The sequence below is a fragment of the Hemitrygon akajei genome, chromosome 12, assembly GCF_048418815.1.
Source record: "Hemitrygon akajei chromosome 12, sHemAka1.3, whole genome shotgun sequence".
NCBI lineage: Eukaryota > Metazoa > Chordata > Chondrichthyes > Myliobatiformes > Dasyatidae > Hemitrygon > Hemitrygon akajei.
Genome location: NC_133135.1, coordinates 62,597,214 through 62,614,925, shown reverse-complemented (window position 1 = coordinate 62,614,925; position 17,712 = coordinate 62,597,214). Strand labels below are relative to the sequence as shown.

At 38.1% G+C, this 17,712-nt stretch overlaps 1 protein-coding gene across 4 annotated transcripts in view; it reads left to right on the top strand.

Annotated features, from left to right (window-relative positions):
• The window catches only part of smg7 (SMG7 nonsense mediated mRNA decay factor), a 120,370-nt gene that overhangs the window by 79,940 nt on the left and 22,718 nt on the right, over window positions 1-17,712 (top strand). For 2 of the 4 annotated variants that reach the window (XM_073063277.1, XM_073063275.1), the window contains exons 16-19: window positions 4,871-5,226; window positions 6,047-6,302; window positions 7,614-7,723; window positions 11,833-11,982. In XM_073063277.1, the coding sequence (XP_072919378.1) occupies window positions 4,871-5,226; window positions 6,047-6,302; window positions 7,614-7,723; window positions 11,833-11,982 (872 nt within the window). The remainder of the gene's footprint in view (window positions 1-4,870; window positions 5,227-6,046; window positions 6,303-7,613; window positions 7,724-11,832; window positions 11,983-17,712) is intronic. The other 2 variants (XM_073063276.1, XM_073063278.1) reach the window with 2 other exon arrangements.

Here is a 17,712-nt window from a genome sequence, read left to right as displayed (position 1 = left end):
TCAGTGCTGTGGTCCTGGACCCAGCGGACCTCGGGAGCTGGCACAGGTCAGGACCTGCCGCCCGCAGTGTTTCTGCTCCATTGACGGGAAGCAATCGCGATTCAAAATAAAGTGGAAATAATAAAGTGTTTGGAAAGAGGTGAAACGCCATCGGTCATTGGAAAAGCATTAGGCTACAGTCAGTCAACGATCGGAACAATTTTAAAGGATAACGGATAAAGTGAGAATAATGGAGCATGTGAAATGCCCTGCCCCGATGAAAGCTACAATTGTTACTAAGCAATGCAGTGGTTTAATTATTGGAATAACTACGTTTCTTAAGTGTTTTATATGCATAGAAAGGTAAAATATATACTATATACTAAGACAAACGTTTGACTGACTGATGCTAAATAATACCGGATATACTTGTTCCGACCTACGTACAAATCCGACTTAAAGACGGACTCAGGAACGGACCTTGTATGTAACCCGGGGACTGCCTGTAAATAGATTATTTTCAGGTTAGAAGGCTGTGACCATTGGACTGTTGCAGGCCTGAGCTTTTTTTCAAACTATGCCAGTGATTTGGGTGAGGGGATTGTTACAAGGATTAACCCTCAACAATAATTATCAGTTTGGCACAGAGAAGATCTGTATTTACTACAGATATCTTTATTGTCTGAACTAATAGGCACATGAATTTACAAATGAACTAAATGTGCACACATCAACTAGGTTTCCCTGATTCTCCATGAGCAGTCAAAGAATATAAAAGGTAATACCTGAGAAAAGGAGTCTGTGCTGGCCAGGCATTCCTCGTGGTCCTGATTTATTCTCCATGTGGCTGACATAGGGTCTTCCATATCCCAAATGGCTGGTCTCCAGAGGCGTTGCTGCCTGTCCTCCCAAAATCCTCCAGTTTTATTCGTTTCCATATCAGATCAAACTATGATGTTTCAATTTTGTTGACTCAAGGTAATCTAACCGACCTGTGTCAGTTTCTCTTTGGATGTGGCCCAAGGCTACAAACAGTATGGCTCTCCCTTGCTTTATGCCTCTCCCTTCAGCCTTGTGACCCAAGTAATGTCTTTTGCTCTGTCCAACTCTGACCAAGTCAGCCAAACGCTGCACCTAGGTGACCAGATCTTAGGCCGTTTCTTCTGCAAAATTGTCATTTTATGAAATAAACTGTTTCTTATCTGAGAATGGTCTCGGGTTTAGCAGATCATTAACAGAAACTCCTTGTGTCCATGTTCAACTGCTCTGTTTAAGTTATCCCAGTGCAAAAATTAGTTCACAAAAAGACAGCCTCCATTCCTGCAACCACATGGCAAGAACAAAGACTTTTGTTTTGTCTGTTTCCACTACACTTGCCTCATTCCTGTTCACTGATTAGTAGATTGGAGTTTTTTCTGGCCAACATCTTCCTCCACTTGATCCAAAGGTATTTATCTTAGGATCATTATTCACTTCTCATTCTGTTGACTATCCATGGGACAGCTATGGATCCCCAGTAGGTGTGTTGCACTCACGTTATATAGTTCAATAGTTCCATTTAATATTGGAGTATGTATACAATATACAGCGTGAAATTCTTGTTCTTTGCAGACATCCATGAAAACAGGATACCCCAAAGAATGAGCGACAGTAGAAACATTAGAACCCCAAAGCCCCCCGTTCCCCCACATCCCACGCAAAAGCGGCAGTAATTGACCCTCCCCCTCTCCTACTTACTTGAGCAAAAAAAGGTTCAACCCCCTCCACCCCCCAAGCAAGCACAGCAAAGCCTCCTTAGAAAGACCATGATCTACAGTACAACAAAAACTAATCGTGTATCCAACATGCTACAGGCTCTCTTTCTCTCTGTCTCTCTTTCCCTAATAAAGGGGCAGTGAGGTGTCACACAGCAAGAGGGGACACTAACAAGACAAAAAAACACTTGCTGATTTGTGGTGTTAAAGTCTGCCAAGTCACTTTTCTCCCCCCCCCCCAAAGTTCTCCTGACTTGAGAATCGACAACCAACTTTCCCCCACCAATGACAGAGAGAGTGTGACCATAGTACAGAGCCCTCTGACAGATGATACATTGTTCCTGATATTCCGTTTTCTCGCGACACTTCAGTCAGCGTCTCCAGCATAGAATCAGGTTGTCTCCAGGTCTGCAAAGCCTCGGAACCCCAAATGTGCTCTTGTCATCTAGACCGCAAACTTGGGATATCAAAAAGCGGCCAGTCAGCAAACCCCGAGAACAGGAAACAACATCATAAAGAATCGAAGTTTGAGTGCAGCTGTAGATCAGGGTCTTAAACAGAACCCCATCCACTTTGAACTGGAAAATGAGAGATACTAAACTGTTTCCACAGATGAGCTCAAAGAAGCTACTGTCTAGTGCCATCATAGCCCAGCCCCATTAACTTAGAAAGTGTAAGCTGAAATTGTGTGAGAATTAGAGGATGACCCTGAAATAAAACAGAAAAGATGACTGTCAGTATAGAAAGTGTGAATTTAGTAAATAAATGATTACTAGTAAAATTAAAGGTAAAAGTAACATTTACTTACTGAATTCACACACTTTCTCTATGGACAGTAATCTTCTGTTTTCTAAGAGGGTCATCATCTAATTTTCACATAATTTTTTTCCTTCCACCTTCTAAGTTGATAAACATTAAGCATTATAATTATCAACATACATAAAATTAGTATTAGAGCAGCATGCAATACTATTCTCATCATGGATGTATTTAAACATTTGATCCCTAATTCTAAAATTTGCTCCAAAAATCGAAGCTGCCCAATACTTCATTTGCTTTATCATCGGGTGTTTTAATTACTTTAGTTTGTTTAGACCATTGATGGATTATCTCTCTTGCATCCTCCACAACTTGTGTCCAATCTGCTGTCAAATTAGGAATCAGTGGTAACTCGGTAACAACATAGTCCGACAAGTATTGATCCATATCAATGTGTTGTATTGTGAGGTTCTCCTTTGTTACTACATCTACTGCTGGCTGAGGCAAAGTTCACTCTCCAGTAGCCAGGTTTGAAGTCAGGTTTCCAGTGGCGACTTTGTGAATTTCCATAGGGCACTGTTTCCAACCCTGGGTATAACCTGGGGCTGCTGTGACTATATAATATGTCTGTCCCACCACTGCATATCACAAGAAAGACTGATGATTCACTGTCAAAACTTTTCATAAGTACTGAAACCACAATTTTTAAGTTTCTTGTCATTACTTCTGGGTAAGCCCAGTGGTCTCCCTCACCCCCTCCCTGTGGCAACTTGATAAATCTGTCCCTTTCCCAGTACCAGTCGTAACAATATCGTGTGTTAGTGGGCTACTTAAGGATATCTAAGTACCTTATGATAATTGCCCACATTGTGACCCTTTTTTTAAAGGGTAGGTTAAGTTAGTTCCGTGTTGGAGAACGTAAAGTACTACACCAACATTAATCCTTCCTTTGCCATCGTTAAAGTTACCCAGTACTCTATATGACTTCTAAGGTAACACAAGGGGACCTTTTCTCCATCCTATTCTTTTAGCTGTTCATCTGATACCCAGTTTGGTATTTGATGGTGGTAAAGTCTAAAATTAGAGGACAGAGCCTCAGAATAGAGGGGTGTCTTGTTAGAATGGAGGTGAGGAGGAGTTTCTTTAGCCAGAGAGTGGTGAATCTGTAGAACTTGTTGCCACAGACAGCTGTGGAGACCATGTATATTTAAGGCAAAGGTTGTTAGATTCCTTATTGGTCAGGGCGTGAAGGGATATGCGGGGGGCGGGGGAGAGAGGCAGGAGATTGGGGCTGAGAGAAAAAATGATGATGAAATGGCAGAGTTGACTTGATGGGCTAAATGGCGTAATTCTGTTCCTATATCTTATGGTCTGATGTGCATCAAGTGGTAATTTTTTTTTACCAATGTTTGCATTCTTTTAAATCCTCTTTACAAAGAGCAATTTTCTAAGAAGAAATGACCATGCATATGAAGAGGTGTACATAAGGCCAATCTTGTGGTAAATCACTGGACATCTGAGCAGCGCTTTTTGGTTTTAATTTGACCACCTTCATTATTTCTTTTACTTTATTCCCTTTTATGACCAAGCCATTCCTTGACAAACTTAGTGCCTACATAATGCAAATTCCTTTGTTATTCACTTGGCATTTTAGTGTTTGCTTTGAACCTGGATGCTTTCTTTTAACTTTTTCTTTCCTCAATTCCGTTTGTTGTTCTTGTGTCATTGGCCTTCTATTACCTAATCATTCTACCTTTATTCCCTCTTCTCATGTATTTTTCTTTGGAGTTCTTTTCCTAACACTTTTTTTAAAACAGAAATTGTTTTTTGTTTGAACTATTTTCCATCTGCATTACTTTTGCAGTCTATAGTATTGGCTTGATTTACAACTTACTGAAGATTAGAGCTTGCCCTATGAATATTCTATTGTTCACAAAAGAGGGCCTTGAGGATCTCAGTTGTTCCCCCTTGGAATCAATAACCTAATTACCCTATTCTGCCTTGTCAGTCTTTACCTAACACCTTAATTTTACAATTTTTTGCCTTTTTCATTTGCCCAAATCCTCCTGCTATTTTGGATGAAATGAACCTGCAATTACTACCTATTCTGTTTTTTCTTTCACATAATCTGTTCTTGTGAAGAATGTGTAAACTTTATTTTGGATAACTGTTTTCTCAATTTTACTGCAGTTCATTGGATAGATGGTGATTAATTCTTTCTTATTAAACAATTCATGTTTTACCAGTATTTTCTAGTAATGGAGCTGCTTTGGTTTAATAGGAGATATTTCTGTAAAGCTGGATTTGGAATTGGTTACAATACCAATAGACTGGCATATCTGATAAAATCAGTATTAGTGTCTTTGTTTTAATTGCAGGGTTTCCTCCACCTCCTTATCTGGTGTCGCCACCAGTTACTTTCCAAATGACTCCTGGCTATACATTTCCACCTGGAGTCTCCATACCAGGACCTTTCATCCAAGCCACTGGCCACCCACAGTCAGGAAACCAGGTACCAGGCGGAAAGCAATCCCATGTCCCCTATAGCCAGCAGCGCCCTTCAGGACAAGGGCCAATAAACCAAGGACCCCAGCAACAGCAGCAGCAATCTCAGCAACATCAGCAGGTCACTCCATCCCAGTCACAGCTTCAGGTTCAGGTTGTGAACCAGCAGTCGCCCACCAAGGCAGTGCAGCCATTGGGAAAGAATCAACACCATCTCGGACCTCAGCAGGTAAGGCAAGTGTGGTAGATCCAAGTATTAATGAAAAGCACTGCAAGTAGGTACAAAAATATTATAGGTTTATAAATAATCCAATTTTTAAAACTAGTTATTTCTTTATCTTGTGAGCAGAGAATCGTCAGTCTCTGAGATAATACCAACATAAAGCTATTGTATGATAGTGTTGAAAATGATCTGCAGTAGTATGTGGTTCTTCTATTTGTTAATCTGTTGTCCTACTATATATTTTTAAAAGGTATTATCCATTGATTAGATTTGGTTACATCGATTCAAGGTTATGAATATTAATGCTTCTTTGGGAATGTTTGAAATCTATGCATTTGAAATTTATAAATAATGAAATAAACAACGTTTGTACTATTTGCTTTTAAGCTCAATAGTTGTTTATAAATCTGCCTTTATATCTAAGTATTAAAAATAAATGTTTGTTTCACTATCCTTGTGCACTTTTATTTAACCATACTCCTATGGTTTGTGGCATCTCAATATGGGCATTGAGATTAGTTGTGTCCTCATTCTGCAGAAGGTGGCCTCAGTGTAATGGTTTTTGTCTTTCTGATGTTGGCAATTGGGAGGTTTTTTTTGGACTTGAAAAACTGAGAAAATAGCTTACTACTTGTACCTTATTTATATTAAATATATTTGAGAGATTGTGGCTCAGCAATATAAGATGGATAAATGGATTTTTGTTGTGATCTTTTATCAGACAATACTTGGAGAATGCTTGTCTAATAAAAGGATTAAAGGCCTTGTTATGGGTGATCAATTTTTGCGTCCTTGCAATTAAAGTCCTATATTTTCTCTCAATGAGTATCTGCAGGCTGATCAGACCAACCAGCTTTGGAATCAGCATCATCCAGTCTCCTCTCAGCATCAGAAGAATTCTATACAGATGTCTCTGAAACATCAGCCCTATTACATGCATCAGGACCCTCTGAAGCTATTTGAAAAGTCACTTCAACAATCACAAGTCCAGATGGAAAAGAATCTGAAGAGTTTTGCTATGGAGCCTTTTACCCAGAATCCTTCCGATGTGCAAAAATTGCAGGACTTTGCATGGGACTATGGTAAGTTAAATGCATATAGGTATCCTTGTGCAATGAGCCTCAAGAACAATTCTGATTAATATATTAAAGTCTATAGCTTATCATAATTAATGTGTAAACTGGTTGTTACGGAGGCCAGTTTCTACTTGGTTGTTAATTCATAACCACAACCCATCAAGGCCTTTATTCGTGATCCCACGTTTCACATTGTATGTTTCAGTTTGCTATCAACCGGGACCTTACTCTGGTAGCCACAAATGAAGCCACCATTCCTGACCCTAAATTCAACCGTGCTCCAGCTATTGATATTTTACTATTTAGCACAATCCATCTGACAGCAAACAGAATTCACTGAGTACCATAGGAAAATGATCCCAAGCTGTGCCCTATATTTACCAACCTTTATAGTAGCACATGGTTGACTTAATATATGAATGTGCATATAATAAGTCAGTAGATAATGAGAGCTTAGTTTATCTCTATTTAATCAGGTTTGAATAAAGATTATTTTATTTGTCACATATACTTTGAAGCATACAAAGAAATGCGTCATTTAGTGTCAATGACCAACACAGCCTGATGATTGCTGGGACAGCCCGCAACTGTTGCCGTGCTTCCAATGCCAACAAGGCACACCACAACTCACTAACCTTAACCGTACATCTTTGGAACATGAGAAAAAACCAGAGCATCCGGAGGAAACGCACACAGTCGTGAAAGAATGAAGAGTGGAAATAGAGCCCTGATTGGTGTTTGCTGTCTCTGCAGCAGAGCTGAAGTTTGATTACATTTTAAATACTTATTCTGTTTATTTCTTGATCACTGTTATGTCCCAATTGACTTCCTTAAGTTTCTGTTTTATCCTGCTAACTGTAACTTTATTAGGATACTGTCTTGTATAGGGCTTATTACAATAGTTGAACTAAAGAATAACACTTGAGCACATTGTCTACTTATACTGAATTTTAAAAAACAGTGCTACACTGACTTTAGTACAAATATGTTTCATTTTCCCCATAGCTTTCCTAATTTTATATGTGAACAGCTTTAATCCCTAATACTTAAAATGAGCCCTCTGGAAAATTTCAAAGGGAATTGTTGATCCAGTGATTTTCTATTAACCATTATGAAACAATATGAACTTTGAAAGGAAGAACTCAAGTTCCTCATCAAGATGTTTCTCATCTTGATTACTGTATAGTAAATTAATGGATATCAAGAAGGGCATGGGAAGTTGATATTGTTGAAAGGAAAATTTGAGATGGTAGGTAAATAATCTGAAATAGCACAGCCCATGTGATTTCATGTCATTAAAAATGTTTCTTCTGTCAGACATGCGACATATGATGGGACATCAGCTGAATAATGATCATATGGTGAAACGGCATCCAGGGGTTTTCCGAACAGACCAAGATAATATGACTAGAATGCAGTCATATGAGGTAAGCTGTAAATAATTTAAAATAGCATTTAGTGCCCTATGCACAATAAAGTCTGTGTATATATAAAGTTGTATTTCAGTCTTGGGTTTGTTTCTTTATATTTTTGTCAGAAGAAAAGATTAATTTCAGTACAGGTTGAGTACCCCTTATCCGAAATGCATGGGTAAACATTCTTTGTCTTGTACTTCTTCACCACACGTGTGTACTGATGTAGCTGTTTAGTGTGCTAGATTTTCATTAGCGACAATCTTGGCAAAGTCAACAATGAATTCTTCTGCTACTTTGTGATCAGACAGTTTATCATCACAACCTTTAAAAATTTAATGTTGTGCTTTTCTTAATTTTCTGCAATGAGCCTGCTGAATATTCACAATTGCCTTCAATTTTCAGTTCATCGTGATAGATATTTGTTTGCTTCATAATCAGCATGTCATTAAGTGGCAGATGTTCACTCCGGTGACGAATCCACTTTTTCATTACACAATTGAGATCTTCATTTTTTTGCTTTTCTCAGTGGTTTTCTTTTTTTTTCCAATAACTTCTGTTCATTACATATGTGTAGTTACTTCTCAGAATTATTTGTGGTGCGCAGAGACCTGCACGTTGCCTGCGAGCCTTCCCAACATCTTGTGGAAATCTCCATTTGTGATGGCGTGTTATCGCTTAAAAAATTTGGATTTCGGATAAGGGATACTCAAACTGTATTTAGTTTGAGATTTTAAATCCATCTTGTTTAACAGCTTTTTGTGGGTAACCTGTCCAGTGTAAGAAAACTTTGTGCATGAAAGTAAAGTATTAGAAGATGTGAGCAGAAAATGCAGATTGCATTTATTAACTTGTCTCTTTAAATTAATCCAATGTGTAATTGATTTTCTATTTTAGTATATTTTGCTTTAGGTCATTTTACTAACATGTGGCTTTTGGAAAAGGACATTTTGTTGAAATTAACATCAGTAGTAACTAAGGGAAAACACTTCATTTGCTGGAGCTATGCCATGTGCAGTGAAAATTGGTTGTGGCTGGAGATCAGTCACCTGAAATTTGGAACATCACTGCAGGAAACCCAGCCTTCTACTCTTTTATTAATGACATTCCCTCCATGAAAGTATCAGAAGTGGGATATTTAACAGTGATAATGCGCTGCTCAGTTTCAGTCATCATTTTCAGTTCTTTATTTAATTAAGCAATCTGTATGTGAATGCAACAAGGATCATGTAGGCAATGGCTAGCAAGCTAGGTCTCACTTGTAGAAGAGCCATGCAATTAGAGAGTCATAATAATGATATAATGAGGGAGTCTGACGATCTACCATTGACATTGCCATACAGGATTTTATCACCATCAGCATCTTGGGTTCATTGTTAACTGGAGCAGCCATCTCTAGAGGGTACAGAATACAGCCAAGGTATTACACTAAAGTTGTAGTTCTAAAGACCAGCATTTTAAACTAGATGAGCAACTAGCCAAACTGTTCCAGTATAATTCAACACTGACATCCGTTTGATAATGTAGAAAATTCCTCAGCCATGTCCTGTTCACAAAAAGCAGTTCAGATATAATCCATCTTAATTAATGCCCAATCAGTCATCAGTAAAGTGTCATCAGCAATGCTGACAAGCAGCATTTAGTTGTAATTACCTGCACATTGGTATTCTGTTTGCGATTAACCAGAGCCACTTGCCTCCAGAACATCTCAAAGCTGTTGTGAAAGTATGAGTGTTAGATCTAAAATCTGCAGGTGAGGGAAGAATGACTTCCCGTGACATCAACACAGCAAAGCAACCTGGTAAAAGTGAAGTCATAATCCTCAGGGAAAGCAGTGCAGTGGTGCAAGCCATAGCATATTTACAAGATGGTTATGATAGTGGATTTGAAGCCTCCAAGGCTGTCTTAGCACCAACCATTTTCTGGTTCTTCATCGACCTTCCACTGTAGTCATAAGTGGGGATGTTTGTTGATGGCAGCACATCTTTAGTTCCATTTGAAGCTTCTTGATAAATGGAACAATCAATACCTGCATGCAGCAAGACCTCAATAAAATGGTCTAAATGACAATATTAGTGCCATTAAGGTGGCAGGCAATAAGTTTCTCCAACAAAAAGAGTTCCACAACTTACCTTTGACATTCACTGGCATTACATTTTTGAATTGTTTGCATTAACTTTCAGGAGGTCAGTTTTAACCAGGAATTTAACTGGATCAGCCACATAATTACATGAGCAGGTCAGAGATTGGGTATTCTGTAGCAAACGAACCACTACCCTAATGCTCCATAGTCTTTCATTGTGCACAGGGCACAAGTTGGGAGTGTGATTCAATTGTCTGGATGAATGCAGCTCCAGTAATTCTCAAGAAGCTCCAACCAGGACAAAACACCCCATTAACTGCACTAGATGTTCATTCCTTCAACCTTTACTGAACAATTGTTTTAGTTTGTAACATGTACTCAGTGCACAGCTCTACATAGATCCAACATCATCTTCCAAGCAAACGGCCTCTGATAGTAAGGGAGACAAAAGTAACAAGCGTATGGGAGAACTCCCACCTGCATGTTTCTACCGCAGCCATGGTATGGTACTTTTGTACTGTAAGTTACCCTTTGTTTGTTAAATGTTGGAAGAATCAAAGGGACTTGATGAATGTGTGTACATAGCAGGGGTATGGGGAAATAATATAAAGCAAAATTAGGCTAATGGGATTGATCTGCTAGGAACCAGAATGGAGCTGAAACACAGAGTGATCATCTTTTGTTTTGTTATATGTTGCACTCCACCCTTCATTGTTGAGTCTAAATCCTGATTCTCCCTACCTAAAAATGCTATGGGAGTAGCCTTACCACTGTAATAGTTCACTTTACGGGTACTTAAGGTAGTGTAATTAATGTTTTCCTTGCTAGCAAGGCTTAGAGCATTAAAAATGAGGGAGGAGGAAAGTGGGTGGAGGAAAGAAAAATAATCCTATAAGTACTATTGCTTTTAGAACAACCAGAGGCTACGTATTCTGTGACTTGTGAGTCATCACGTAATTTCCCGAACCTTCCACTGAAACATGGCACATCCTCATAGTTGGTGAACGAAGCTTTTAATTATTACCTATACACTACTTTAAATGTTCATTGTCCCCACTTTTAAAACACCACAGATGTAATGATTACTGTCTAAAATCGGACCTCTTGTAAGGTCTGTTCCGAAAGTATTTCCCGAATCTGCAATCTCTACTATCCAGAAAGAAAATGGTAACAGATGCATGAGAATGCTACTCTCTGCAGGTTCCTCTCCAAGATGCACAGGAATTTCACTTGGAAGAAAACATTTATTTAATGTCATGGTTCTAGATCGTGGGTATCCCTGTGTCAGTAACCCTCAAAGAGCTTCAATTTTTGAAGGTGGCTCATAACCAAGCCCAGTTGGAGTTGGCTAATAAATGCTTGCTTTACAGTTAATTTGCACATCCTATTAAGAAAAAAACATTGAGTTGGTACCTCATTGCAGATGTTCATGAACATTTTTTTTAATGCAGAGTAATCTTAAGGCAGCTTCCTTACATATCCTCAACTCATTCAGTACCTGTTCTGTTTGATTAATTTTGTGCAATTTCATTGAACTTTCATGTTCAGTAATCTGTTAATCATGTTAAATTTTTGATCTGCACATTGCAATTTTTAGTTACTTCAAATCACAAATATAATACACTTGCTAATCCTGTTAATTTTTGCATGTCATTCCAGCACCAATTCTATTTAAAAGATTTCATTGGCTTTAAATGTACTTCATTACAAAAACAAAACTATTTCCATGTGTAGTTGGTTAAGGTTAAAAACTATAGACAACAGATGATGTAAAAACTGTATTAAAGAGTTCATTTAAATTCACCTAAACTAATTCTGTTTTTTACTTGTTAAATTCAGTCTTCAATACATTTAAATATTCTATTTTCCTCCAGTAATTCTATGGGTTAAATCATGCATTATAAGATTCTTATGCTTTTCCAGGAATCTTTGTGAATGAATGCATTTCCGGTATTTGGAGGTCTAAGGCCAGATCTAAAACTGTTTATTTTTGATTCCCCTCTGAGTATGCTTTCTTCCTCTGTTCTTCTTCTGCCTATAGGATGCCAAGAGCTCACCTCTGTTGCCTCCTGATTTGTTAAAAAGTATTGCTGACTTTGAGGAGGAGGAAGAGCTGGCTTTTTCCAAACCCCATGATTTCTACCAGGCCTTGGCTGGCCCTCTTGGCAGTTCTTCGGGGCGTGGTTTCTTTGTATGTACTTCTTTGATCTTCTGTTTTCTTTCTTACATTTCTGTTCTGAGTAAGTGCATATAGTTGTTAGTGTTGTAGTTATTCAAACTACACTGGTAGTAAATTACTGTATTCTGACTCCTCTACTGTTTTTTTATTAGAGATAATATTCCATTCAAGTGAGTTTATGGGCAATAAACTTCAGGACATAATGCACATAATGGCATTGTGATTCAAGTCCCCAACGCAAACCTGCACGTTTACTTGCAGGAGTGTGTTCTTAAGATTGATGTCATCAAGAATTTGTTTCAACAGTTAAACTTGCCAACTGAGAGAAAAGGCCAGGTAAATCTCAAGGGAAGGAAGCCGAACACCACCACAAAGTCAGAAATGTAAGAATTAAGATGAGAGGTTAACTGGAAAGGATAACAAGTGTACTTAGAACAAAAGGATAAGGAAGGAAATAGATTAATATTATAAAACAGATACCAAATAGTGCATTTGTAAACAAAAAGTCAAGGAAGTAGAAGTCAGTAACTCACTATTTCTGAAATAACGTTGGGATGTGAATTGTTGTTAGCTGCATTACAGAACAAGTGTCGAGTCCATATCTGTCCAGCTTTCTCGTGGTATTTTTATTGTTGCACTCCTTTTATCCTGAAGGCCTACTCAGTTGAATATTTTTTTAAAAAATATTTGGATTTTATTTTTAATTGTTGATGGTTAGGGCAACAGGAAATAAATTTATTTGTTAGTAAATGCCTTTTGTATTACTATTATCATCTGCATCACTAATCTTTATGCTTGTAATTTTTCACATCTACTTCCCCTTTTATCCCTTATCCTAGCCTTTGCATCTCTCCTTTCTTGACAGCCAGATCCATTTCTTTATTAATTTCATTAGATACATGAGTAAATTGTTTCTCCAGCTTGGAGTTCCATTCATTTTTAGAAAATATTTTAAGAAAATTTGTACAAAAATCCTCAATTTTCCTAGGGTTATATTTATGTCTGTTCAGTGAGAAGGAACTAAAACATTATTCTGATTGCATATTTACTGTTTAAAATAAATAAATACCAGTTATACTACACTTTTCGTAAATTTTGCTGAAATAAATGATATATTTCAAATCTCTTTTTAGAATGAAAATGGTGTTTTTATTAATCTATACTGAATTGTTAGTTTAATATCATCTCTATATGATGTAAATCAGTTTATTGCCATGAGATAATGCCATTATGCCATTGTGGATTGGTTTGTCATTAAAATATTACTGCACATAGTATAAATATTAAATATCAGTGGTAAGAATTGAGCAAGAGAATTAGTGCTCAGCAAAATTGGCTGGATGTGTAAAGGTAGATTAGAGAAACTATTTGAAAGAATTGTTTTCACTTTGAAAGTACGGAAGGTCATTGTAAACCCTGCCATTTTAAATCTTATCCATTATGGTGTATCTAGCCTTCAAAATTGAAAATTTCACTCTTAGTAGTAATACTGCCTTTAGTACAGAATGAATACTGTTTTTGATTCCATCATTTTTCACTCCAGATGATTACGCAGGCTATTTAGCCTCCCTAATACATGCCACCATTTATATTCTACTCGAGCCCTCTCCCATATGGTCTCATTTAAATCTTATCACATAACCCTCTATTCCCTTCTCGCTCATGCTTATCTAGCCTGTCCTTTAATGTTTTCAACTCCATGATATTTTCATCTTTCTTCGGTTAAACAAATTTCTGCAGAATTTCCTATATTGTATTTCCTGGTGATTATATTGTAATCATGACCTGTAAATATATTGTTCCCTAGAAATTGAATCATGGTTTTTGCATTCACTCTATCAAAACCCTCAAAGACCTCAGTTAAATTAGAAGCAATCAACTGCCGTTTGTTTTTCAAGCAAAGTGAAACCCAATCTGTTCATCCTTTCTTGATATGTATAGTTTTGCATTTCTCATCTCACCTCTGTAAATCTCTACACTTTCTCTAGAGCCTCTGCATCCTTTTAAAATACCTGCATGAACTATATGTGGTACTTTAAACAAAGGTTTTAAACTGATTTTGCATAACTTGTCTTCTCAATTCTGTCCCTCGAGATAAATCCTAGTGCTCGGTTTGTTTTTTAATAATGGCTTGGCTAATGTGAATTACATTCTATGGTTAATTCTAATATTCCCTTGTTGCTGTTGTATCTAGTCTCACATCTTCCAAGTAATGAATGACCTCTGTCTTAACAAAACATGTACATTATTATGTGTTTACTCCTAAAATATCAAGTTTATGACAATTCTGTGTTTTACTCCATCTATAATCTTGAATACTCAATATATACATTTGTTTTCATACCTGCCAGTGGAGAAATATACAGATGATGAGAAAGTAAGGGCAATGCATCTCCAGCTGTTCACATGTCTGCTCTAGGATTCCAAGAATGTCCACATGCAAAGCTCACTTTGTTGCACTAATACCTTTATATGACCAGAGACTACAATGGACACTCTTCCCCAACAACGAACCAAATAATACTACTAACATAAAACAGTTATCTAATTAACTGAGTGTCTCTTCATGCATTATCAATACTAACTTACAGATAGTGGTAGTCTTTGGTCTGCTTTTACCCAAAGCCCAATCCTTTTGATCATTAGCTCTTAAGATATAGCTTAAGCTGCTAATTGATCGAAGCTTTGAGATGACTGTGTCCTCACCAGTGCTGCAGGCTTCCTACTGCAGAATTTTTAGTACTGTGCAAAAGTATTGGGCACCTATACATAGTTAGTATGCCTAAGACTTTTGCACGGTGCTGTATTCATCAACGTGGAGCAGAGAGCGTGTTTATAGATCTAGCGGGAGAAAAGGATGTTGGGAATGGCGAGGGTGGAAAGCTGTGGGAGGGGTGTGGGGCAAGTGCAGACACACCTAGCCTTGAGACACCAGGCAAGGTCATTTGATTCCAAACAATTGGTTTATTGATCATTACAAAATGTCTCTTTGGTGCTTCCCACATTCTCCCCTCCCCCTGCCTCCTTCAAGCTCTTAGTCCACAATAGAGATCCATATCAGAATCAGGTTTATACATGTCATGAAATTTGCAATTACCCGGCTTTCTGCATTAATTACTCATAAAATGTGGTCTGATCTTCATCAAAGTCACAATAATTGACAAACATAATCTACCTAAACTAATAATACGCGAGCAATTGTACTTTACATATAACCATATAACAATCACAGCATGGAAACAGGCCATTCTGGCCCTCCTAGTCTGTGCCGAACTCTTAATCTCACCTAGTCCCACCTACCCGCACTCAGCCCATAACCCTCCACTCCTTTCCTGTCCATATACCTATCCAATTTTACCTTAAATGACACAACTGAACTGGCCTCTACTACTTCTACAGGAAGCTCATTCCACACAGCTATCACTCTCTGAGTAAAGAAATACCCCCTCGTGTTTCCCTTAAACTTTTGCCCCCTAACTCTCAAATCATGTCCTCTCGTTTGAATCTCCCCTACTCTCAATGGAAACAGCCTATTCACGTCAACTCTATCTATCCCTCTCAACATTTTAAATACCTCGATCAAATCCCCCCTCAACCTTCTATGCTCCAATGAATAGAGACCTAACTTGTTCAACCTTTCTCTGTAACTTAAGTGCTGAAACCCAGGTAACATCCTAGTAAATCGTCTCTGCACTCTCTCTAATTTATTGATATCTTTCCTATAATTCGGTGACCAGAACTGTACACAATATTCCAAATTTGGCCTTACCAATGCCTTGTACAATTTTAACATTACATCCCAACTTCTGTACTCAATGCTCTGATTTATAAAGGCCAGCGTTCCAAAAGCCTTCTTCACCACCCTATCTACATGAGACTCCACCTTCAGGGAACTATGCACTGTTATTCCTAGATCTCTCTGTTCCACTGCATTCCTCAATGCCCTACCATTTACCCTGTATGTTCTATTTGGATTATTCCTGCCAAAATGTAGAACCTCACACTTCTCAGCATTAAACTCCATCTGCCAATGTTCAGCCCATTCTTCTAACTGGCATAAATCTCCCTGCAAGCTTTGAAAACCCACCTCATTATCCACAACACCTCCTACCTTAGTATCATCAGCATACTTACTAATCCAATTTACCACCCCATCATCCAGATCATTTATGTATATTACAAACAACATTGGGCCCAAAACAGATCCCTGAGGCACCCCGCTAGTCACCGGCCTCCATCCCGATAAACAATTATCCACCACTACTCTCTGGCATCTCCCATCTAGCCACTGTTGAATCCATTTTATTACTCCAGCATTAATACCTAACGACTGAACCTTCTTAACTAACCTTCCATGTGGAACTTTGTCAAAGGCCTTGCTGAAGTCCATATAGACTACATCCACTGCCTTACCCTCGTCAACATTCCCCATAACTACTTCAAAAAATTCAATAAGGTTTGTCAAACATGACCTTCCACGCACAAATCCATGCTGGCTACTCCTAATCAGATCCTGTCTATCCAGATAATTATAAATACTATCTCTAAGAATACTTCCCATTAATTTACCCAAATTATAAATTACATGTCTTTATTAAACATATTGCTTAATCATCCGCAGTCCAGGCTGGAAAAAGTTGTGAACCCTTGTATTGAATAATTGGTAGAACCTCCTTTAACAACAATAACCTCCACCAAGTGTTTTCTGTGGCTGCTGATCAGACTAGCATAACAGCGTGAAGGAATTTTAGGCCATTCCTTGATACAAAATTGTTTCAGTTCATCAATATTTCTGGGATACCTTGCATGAACCAACAAAGATATACTACAGGATATCTTTTTTTTTAAATATCCCATTCTGTTGTTGATTTACACTTGTGTTTTGTTGCATCATCCAACTATTTAAACTTCAGTTGATAGACTGCTACCCTGACATTCTCCTGTAAAATGTCTTGATACAATTTTGAATTCATTATTCCCTCAATGGTTGAAAGCTGTCCAGGCCCAGAGGCAGCGAAGCCGCCCCAAACTTGATGCTCCTTCCACCATGCTTCACAGTTGGGATAAGGTTTTGGTGCTGGTGTATAGTGGCCTTTTCCTTCCAAACATAGTGGTGTGCATTTCTGCCAAAAGTTCAACTTTTGTCTCATCTGTCTACAGAACATTACCCAGAAGTGCTGTGGAACCATCCAGGTGATCTTCTGCAAACTTGAGATGTGCAGCAATTTTGTTTTTTTGGGAGAGCAGTGGTTTCCACTTTGGTGTCCTTCTCTTACTGTGGACTAATGAACACTCAGGTCTTTAGAAATGGTTTTATAGCCTTTACCAGCTTCCTGCCTCTCTACAATTCTTCTTAGGTCCTCTAGAAGTTGTTTTGATCGAGGCATGGTGCTCTTTTGAGAAGAGCAGGCTCTGGCTGTAACTTGACTTGGTGTGTCCTTTTATTAGAGCAAGGAACCTCTACAACCCACACCTCCAAAATCATCCCATCTCATTGATTGGACCACCTGACTCCAAATAGCTTTTGTTCAAGGCATTACCCCAGAGGTTCACATTACTTTTTGAACCTAAACTGATTGTTTAAATGATGTACTCAATATTGATGAGAAGTATAATTGTTCGTGTGTTATTAGTTTAAGCAGATTGTGTTTATCTATTATTGTGACCACATTGATAAGTAGTTAATGCAGAAAGCCTGGTAATTGTAAAGTGTTCTCACACTTTTTCTTATGTGTGTGTATG